This window comes from Pleuronectes platessa, chromosome 19 (genome assembly GCF_947347685.1).
Source record: "Pleuronectes platessa chromosome 19, fPlePla1.1, whole genome shotgun sequence".
NCBI classification, from domain to species: Eukaryota; Metazoa; Chordata; class Actinopteri; order Pleuronectiformes; family Pleuronectidae; genus Pleuronectes; species Pleuronectes platessa.
Window position 1 is genome coordinate 14,804,015 of NC_070644.1, and position 8,554 is coordinate 14,812,568.

At 42.0% G+C, this 8,554-nt stretch overlaps 1 protein-coding gene across 2 annotated transcripts in view; it reads left to right on the forward strand.

The window, feature by feature from the left end:
• LOC128424626 (rab GTPase-activating protein 1) overlaps positions 1-8,060 on the forward strand; it is a 57,160-nt gene extending 49,100 nt beyond the window's left edge. For both annotated transcript variants that reach the window (XM_053410904.1, XM_053410905.1), the window contains 4 exons: positions 390-473; positions 3,961-4,032; positions 5,868-6,068; positions 7,262-8,060. In XM_053410904.1, coding sequence (XP_053266879.1) covers positions 390-473; positions 3,961-4,032; positions 5,868-6,068; positions 7,262-7,384 — 480 coding nt within the window. In that variant the 3' untranslated portion in view covers positions 7,385-8,060. The remainder of the gene's footprint in view (positions 1-389; positions 474-3,960; positions 4,033-5,867; positions 6,069-7,261) is intronic.
• The last annotated feature ends 494 nt before the right edge of the window (positions 8,061-8,554 follow it).

The window sequence follows — 8,554 nt, forward strand, 5'->3', positions numbered from 1 at the left end:
GGACCTGCTGCCCTCTGTTCTCCTGTGTGTTCAGCTTTGTCCTCCAAATGCCTCCTGTCTTCTCGTGTGTGTAGGTGTAGCTATGAGTGATGTATGTGCCTGCATGGAGGTTGTGTAGAGGGCGTGACTTTGCCCTCAGCTTCAAGACTGCCAATACCTTTCTCTGACCTCTTTACATTTCATGGCAGTCACACGGTCTCTGGGGCATCCAGATCTGCGCCTGTCCTTGGTTTCTACCCTGCTAACACTGTGTGTGTGTGTGTGTGTGTGTGTGTGTGTGTGTGTGTGTGTGTGTGTGTGTGTGTGTGTGTGTGTGTGTGTGTGTGTGTGTGTGTGTGTGTGTGTGTGTGTGTGTGTGTGTGTGTGTGTGTGTGTGTGTGTGTCCACAGCTGAAAGAGATGTGCCGACGAGAGCTCGATAAGTCTGAATCAGAGATTAAGAAGAACGGCTCCATCATTGGAGAATATAAGCAGGTATGTATTGTGCCTTAAACTTGTACTTTGGAAATTTAACATTTTCAGAAATCACTGTTAAATGTTCCTTCCCTTTCCAAAATGAAACACGAAAATGGATACCAAAGATACGACTGTTGAACACTTATCACATTCTCTCTCAGGAAAACCAATTTAAGTCATTTAACACACGTTTAACCAAATGGTAACATCTGTATTATTACGTAATAGTGTTATGATCCTGGACCCAATGTTTCAGACTACATGCTTGAGCTAAAAGATGTTAAATAAAGCGAGGACCGAGGCCTTGAAGGTAGTCAATTAAATCTTTAAATCACTCAGCCTGTGTAAAGTGACAAAAATTGGTGGCAATAGGTCACATCTATTCGCTCTGTACAGAAAAGTGAACTAGACACGAAAGATTTTTAGAATTTGTTATAGTCTGAGATTAAATTTCATGAGGGCTTTTAAAATCTAAAAAGTAGCTATAGAGAAAGCTGCTCATTGATCTGGTAGAAAAACGGAGCAGAGGAGCTTTGCTAATTAAAGATGTGAATGTAAAACAGAAAAAGTTTGAAGTTGTCTCTTGTAATTGGTGAACAGATATCAGTGATTTATATATTTAAGGTTTTATCACAATTAAAGAGTAAAAATCAATAACTCATTATGTTTAACAAGACTGAACGTTATAAGAGATCTTAAGCAGTTTCACCGCAGCAGCAAATCATGAGCTGAAGCTTTATTACTTATTAAGCTAATTTATATTTCAGAGCACAAGTTAAATACAAGGTCAGACAGTCATTAGGATACATCCTCACAATCACCAAGCCCACAGAGACGCCGCCTCTTCAGAATTATACATTTATCCTATTTCTGTCGCTGTGAGTTTTGGTTTTGTTCTGTTACTTCCAAGGCGCTTTTGTCTATTTTGGTTTCTTTTATGTCTCAACCTGAACTCTGGAAGTTTGAGAAGTGAGTTTTCAGCAACTCTCCTCCTCTCATCTTTCCTTATTTGGCGTGTCTCTTCACATCTGAAGCTCTGATCAAGCCATTACTGTTGGCAAGATACTTATTTTAAAAAATAAAATAAGATGAAAGCCTTTTGTTTTCATTTATTCATCTAGTTCAGAAATATCTAATTTTGCAAACTGTCCCTGAGCTGAACCCCGAGCCTTTGATTTGAGAGCTCTGGTGCTTTTTCTGAGTTCCTGTCGCCGGGTTCCTCTCGGTGGTTTTCATCCTTTTTAGATCTCATCCTGTCACAAAGTGCTTAAATATAAACCCATCCAGTACTATTATCATCAGCAGAGACATTATGCAACTATCCAGCTCCTATTGCTCCTTGTGCGAGCAGACAGAAATAACAGGAGGACTAATTTAGAGACAGACCTGAACTTCACCTTTATCTAAAAATGTTGGCGGCAAGTCGCAATTGACAGCAGATGTGAAAACTGGTGACAGGAGGCATCATGGTGGAGCGGTGGTTTTGACGGATGTGTGTTTGTGTGTCTATTACGGGGGGGGGAGCAGATTGCTCGCACGCAGCTGCGAGCTGCTCTGAGCAGAGCTAAGTGTGAATATGAGATCCTTCAAAAATAGTTCTCCTTTTTGTCAGGGAGGAAGATGGTGATAGATAGAGAGAGGCAGAGAAAACGAGCAGAAGTCTGTGCAGGAGAGAGAGCAGAGGGAGGATAGTAGCGTTCAATCCTCTGGGATTGACAAGTTGGCGAATTCCCCCGAAATAGCCTGCAATGATTTGAGCCCAGATAACTCGAATTATTCTTCAAATGGCATTTTCTGATCTTGGTGCCTTTCAATGCCAAATTTCATTATTTTTTTTGTGGGATTAGAGCCAAAGAACATTTGTGTGCTAATTGCCCCTCCAGCCCACACAGACAGATAAAACTGTGTCAACTGGTGCATTGTAATCTCTGTTGTAGGAGCCGCCTGTCTAGATACAGTCAGGCCCTCTGGGCGATTGCCAGGTAGTAGCATCATGTGCCAGGGCTTAAGTCTCTTTGGTCCGTTTAGCATTATATATTTATTTTATGGAGTTTAAAACTACTTTGACCCTGGACTGAAGTATTTAGCATTGGATTATATATCTCTGCTTCTATTTCTAACCTTTAAAATACAATGTTATAAATGTAATGAATAATTTAACTTGCACGTGCTTCCAATATGCACATCATATGCAATGCAATATATACATTGACCACCAACAAAGCAGATGTTGCCCCAGGCATTGCACTGAATGAATTATTGAGTAGCAATCATAAATTAAGAACTGAGATTATTTGTTGGAAAAAGATTGAAAAACAAGAAACGGCCTATCGCTCTTAAACTGGAACTAGAAACTAGAAGACAGATTGGTCTCTGCACACGAGGCTGAGCAGCGCGGGTTAGAGTAAAAAGATGAGCTGAATGCTGTGGAGAAGCTGGAGGTAAATGGGCAGGAGACAGCTGCAACATCAAGAGGGATGAGAGATTGGTGGTGATGAAGGGAAGGTAGAGAGATGGGTACAGTAAAAGCACTTGAGAGGAAATGAAGGCGAGGACGACAGCAGGAAAAAAGATGAAAGACATGTGGGAGGAGGATGATGCATATCTGCTGGGCTAAAGATACCAAGATAGATGTATAGGTCTATCTCCTAAGGAGGAGGATGAAGAGAGATGTACAGTATATGCAGCTGAGAGCAGATCAAAAAGATGGAGTGACCCAAAGCGCCCATTAGGATGAATCATGTCACGTTGATCTGCATCTGCAAAGTAGAGCTGCTTGTGCCGGTGCTTTACAGGTATAGAGCTAGATGTGCTATCAGGCGTGCAAACCAGTAATACTTTATTCATATAGCAGATTTCCTTCCAGGTGAAAGCATATTGCACAGCACAAAGTTTGAGTTAGCCTAGTAGCTGCAGTCGCGAAATAATATGCAAGGTGTAAAGATGAAGGATTCTATATTTCTAAATAACTATTAGGGCCACTTAAAGGGGGGAAATCTGAAATTTGGTTAATAATGCCAAAATGCTACAAGAAAGAAGTCCTAGTATAAATGCACCTCAGTCCTGGTGCAGGTTCATACTGTGAGCTCTGCTGCACCAACAGGACCTGACATAATGACGTTACTAATTGACTTAGAGTTAAGAGGATGAAGTCTCCTCCACGAAGAATGATTGACCTCCAGCCACACGCAGTCAGGAATGGAAATACCAGGAAGTCCAGAGTTTTAAGAGACAAACAGAAATCATAACAGACTCTAAAAAAAACTGGTTGAACTGGAACAATACAATACATTTTTTCTGAAATCTGGTGTTAATTGTAAAGTCATGGATTTGATTATTCTGTCAACTGACCACACACATTGGTTTTGACCTGATCTTGTTTTTAGTAAACCAAATGAGTCCAGGTGCCATGGACACATTTATTGACGGATGCATCCAAGTTTAGCTGAATTGTTGAAAGCACGTTACTGAACCGATCCCTGGACTGTCTCTGTGGTTCCTATAGATCTGCTCCCAGCTGAGCGAAAGACTGGAGAAACAACAGACATCCACCCGAGGAGAGCTGGAGAAAATCAGGGTGAGTCTTGCACACACAAACACACTGACATACACTCATAAACCGCTGTGTGCCCTCAAACACATGCTGTAGATTCACAGCCAGAGCAGTAAGTGGAGCCTAATTACACATCATCAGTAGAATAAATATAATCAACAGTATGCTTGCTGTTGATTATATTTATATATCATGGATCTAAAGTCTCCCACAACAGCAGCCGAGTTCAATGTGTTCCACTTTTATCCCCAAACACCAAAAACTCGATGGTTTATTGAGATTGAAAATGTTCAAATGAATTGGAACACACTTAATGAGCCATTAAATATGAGAGAAATGCTCAATTTAGATATATTCTGATCTTTATTTACATATATTCTATTTAATTTAAGGCTGAGCAGGTCAAATAAGGAGGTGGGCACAGGGTCCAGGGCCAGAAGTCTGAATTCCAGCACTTGGCTCATGTAGTGTTTGTGTCGACTGTGGCTGGGAGAGAGGCCATGTTGGCAGAGAGCTCCATCAGCAGTGCCCAAAGACAGACAACAACTTTATCACACCAAGGACGCGTCCTGTAGAGGATGTAGCAGGGCTTGTGTGTCTGTGGTGTGTGTGTGTTAGTGTGTGTGTTTATATTTAGTATGATGCAGGATAAAAATAAGTCTGTCAGCAGTTGCAATTACAATTGATTCAGGGGGACATACTTTGTTATTTTTGTTGTAAGTTACAACAGTGTTTATCAGACATGTTTAAATAATAAACTGACATTCTGATTCACTAAAGCAATTTGAGCTCAGACCCTTGTGCTGTGATAAGCAGACCGTAAAAACATGACGTGTAACTGCGATCACATTTAAACTCAGATGACAGTTAAATCCAAATGAAATATTGTTATGAAATATTCATTTTAAGAGAATAGCTGTAACAACAGTGTGTGTTTGTGTGTGCAAAGTCACACATTAACATCTATTTACAGTGTTTTCATTCAGGACTGACTCGAACAGTCCTGCCATTGTGAAGTGTAATAGCTTTGAGCAAGTGACGCAAGAACATTCCGACTTTCTGTATATGTGTTTGTGCTGCTGCAGTTTAAACTTTAAGATTAATCCGTGGAGCATTTTTCCATCTTTTAAACACCTCAACTTGATCCTGTTTAAAGCTCTGGGAAAACGTTTCCCTTCAGCAGGATAAGTACTCAGATGAAAAACACTAGTACCTGTCTGGCTGCATCGTCGTTATAATTCTGTTTACTTTGATTTTCTGTTGCTGCTTGCACAAATACTCTGCACCCAATAATATCCCCATCACACCCACCAATTAGAGCACTTTGACTGGAGGGCTGCACATGAATCACCAGAAGAGGGAAACTATAGCTGGATTATACAGCTCCCACAGTAATAAGCTCTTTCCAAGTATGCATATTGTACTTCTATCCATATTCTACTCAATATATCGTCTTAGTGCAAACATGGCATTAATCCAATGCTTTGTTGTCTTTCTATGTTGAAGGAGTCTTTCATTTTATTTTACTCTCACTTGTGCATCTCTGTTAGATTCGTCTAAATTCTAGTTTTTTCTCCTCACAAAAAGAAGCTTGTAATGTAGTTCCCAGCTGAATCCTTGTCTGATATCTTTCCGACTGCTTTTATCTGGAGTCTTTCTTTCTTTTGGTCTTTGTTCCGCATCTCCTCAATCTTTTTTAATCTCCTCCAGCTTTGAGGGGAAAATTCTGAAAAGCATTTTGCTCCAACAAAAAAAGGAGCGTGTCAGGTCAGACTGGCACAAAGATGTAATTTATTACCTCATATTTTTCTCTAACCTTTTTCCATTCTGTCTCTCTTCCCCCTCATATCCGTCTCCAGTCCAAAGTGGAAGGCTGTGAGAAGTGCAGCAGTCTCTTCAACAAAGAGGGTCGTGTGCGGGCCCCTGTGTCCACGGCGCCCGGCGGAGGGAGTGAGGAGACCGACGAGGAGAAGGAGGGTTTGAAGAACCAGCTGAGGGAGATGGAGCTGGAGCTCGCTCAGACCAAACTGCAGCTGGTGGAGGCTGAGTGCAAAATCCAGGTAGGCCAGTGCCAGTGGTGACTGATATGAATGTAGACACAGACCCTTTAAAAGAGCTTCTTTCAAACTTCTCCGGACATTTTCCAAAGGCCTGATTGAGCCATTTTCATACCAGCCCCTTAGGAAAGTGTCCAGAGAAAGAGCCCATGTGAGAAAAAATGTCAGATGCAAGATATTTGGTGAAATGGGCCGATTTTGCTTATGTTGTAATCACGTCTGACCCGGACAATCTCCTGCTGAGTTCTTCATATGTGAAAGGAAAACTCTGGAAAATGACTTGAGTTCATGTCTGAAAGCTGCTTCTGCTTGTGAGTCATGTTCCTTGTGATAGTACCAGAATAAAAGAACTTGACATCTCTTCTCCCATCACGACTTCCTAAGTTCCTCCAGCGGCAGAGAAGCTAATAATCAAACAGACCTGATCAAACCCCTCATTAAGCTCAGGGACATTAAGGGAAATCACTCTCTTAATACTAATCTACCTGATTTAATATATCACACTGTAGTAAGTAACCCGCACAGTTATTAAGAAGAGAGGTCAGGAGTATTTTTTACTCTTGTGACTTTATCAAGCCTTAAAGAGCAGCACAGTAAAGAGAAGCCAGACAGGCAGAGGAGCCACAAACCACAGAAGAGAAATTCCCATTACCCAGATATGGTTAAATTGAGACCAGCAGCGGGGGGGCTCTACTTCATTTAGTAGCTGAGTGATGACTGTGCTGTGATCAGTGTCTGAATTTGCATTAAGGTCGAGTAGTATTAGAAAAGATCAGTGTTATTAAAGCAGGGAGCCTCAAAAACACAGTGGAACCATTTCACACACATGTAAGTGTCAAGAGTAAAACGCTGATTTACAGTCAGTTTGGAAATAAGCTGTGGTGAAGGAAAACTGAGCCACAAGAGAAGACTGGGAACCATCTCTGATCAAAGTGTGTGACCGACAGCAACAAGGAGCTTTGTGAGGAGTTTATCGGGAATTCTGTCAAAGAGGAAAGATGAGGACTTCGTATGATCAATGTCTGTTAGAGTGTGTGGGGGGGGGGGAATTGGGTTCAAAGCTACTGACAAAGTTGTAGAAATAGATAGTAAAATGTTTAAAGTGTTAACTTTAGAGTTCACCTTCTCAAGAGCTTTGAATTTTTTGCTCATTTATCTAGCACTAATTTATATTCTTCTCTTTCTCCTCCCGTCAGGACCTGGAGCATCACTTGGGTCTGGCCCTCAACGAGGTCACGGCCGCCAAGAAGACCTGGTTCAACCGAACGCTCAGCTCCATCAAAACAGTCACTGGGACCCAGGGGAAGGAGACCACCTAACCTGAACCCCCCCCCCCCCCCCCCACCCAGCCAGTTTTACCAACGGTGTGCGGAGCTCAGAGCAACTCACCACACTGAAAAACGCCTAATCCTAACTGGGCCATATTTAACTTGAACACTGACAATTTAAACCCAGGACGACCATTAACTACAGACTGTGTTACCTAACAAAAATGTCCTTGTGTCCCCCCCCCTCGCTCCCTCGCCCACTGATCTAATCAACCATTTTCTCGCCTTCCTCACCCCGAATGACCTCAGCCGACCGTGCTGACGAGAAGGGGTTTGGAAAAAACACAAGATAAAGAACGACGGTACCATCGTCCCCGAGGAAACGACGAGAAAAGCGTTTAGAAAATTGGAGGATTGCTTCATTGATTTCTGTCTTTGTACTGCTGATATTAAAAAGTGGCAGAAGGAAGGTAGGACACCTGGACTGACACTGTCCTCACAGGACAGAGAGAAACACACTCCGTCCTTCCTGACTCTTCTGCATGCTCCCCTCAAAACTACTGGCACAAACAAACCAGTCCCTGTCAAATGTTTGTTTTTCGGTACGAGAGCTAAAATAGGCCTTTTCAAAACTGAGCTTTTTCTAATTTACGTTGAACAAAACCTTTTCTTTTTTTTTCTATGTATGTATACGAATGTGCTTATGTAAAGAGAATGTATGTGTGTGTGCGCGTGTGTGTGTGTACAAGTGCACATGTTTTATTGTTTTGTGTTCTTTGTGTGTTTGCGGCTGAAAAAAGAAACACGTTTGAGTGATAATTAATTGACTGAAATAACGTTAAGCTTTGTGTGAAGGAGAAACAGAGCGTAAGTCCAAGGGAAAGAAAAAGCACTAAGGTAACGAGTGTGTGTGAGCGCATGTGAGGGAGAACAGTCTCTCTCCCCCCCCCCCCCCCCCCCCCCCCCCCCCCCCCCCCCCCCCGTTGTGTAGTTTCCTTAAATGTCCAAATGTGTTTTATGAATGAAGCTAAAGAGACGTTTGCTGACGAAGCCTTGATCTGAAGGTCGATAAAAGATACGCGCTGAGATGAAAATGTAATTTACAAGTTTTAAGAAACAGGCAGAAGCTTAAAAGCTGTTGTGACTAAAGAGCAGCAGCCTATATGTCCTTCCATCAAATTTCAGACGTGAAACATGCTCAAGGTTTTCGCTTGGTTCGGA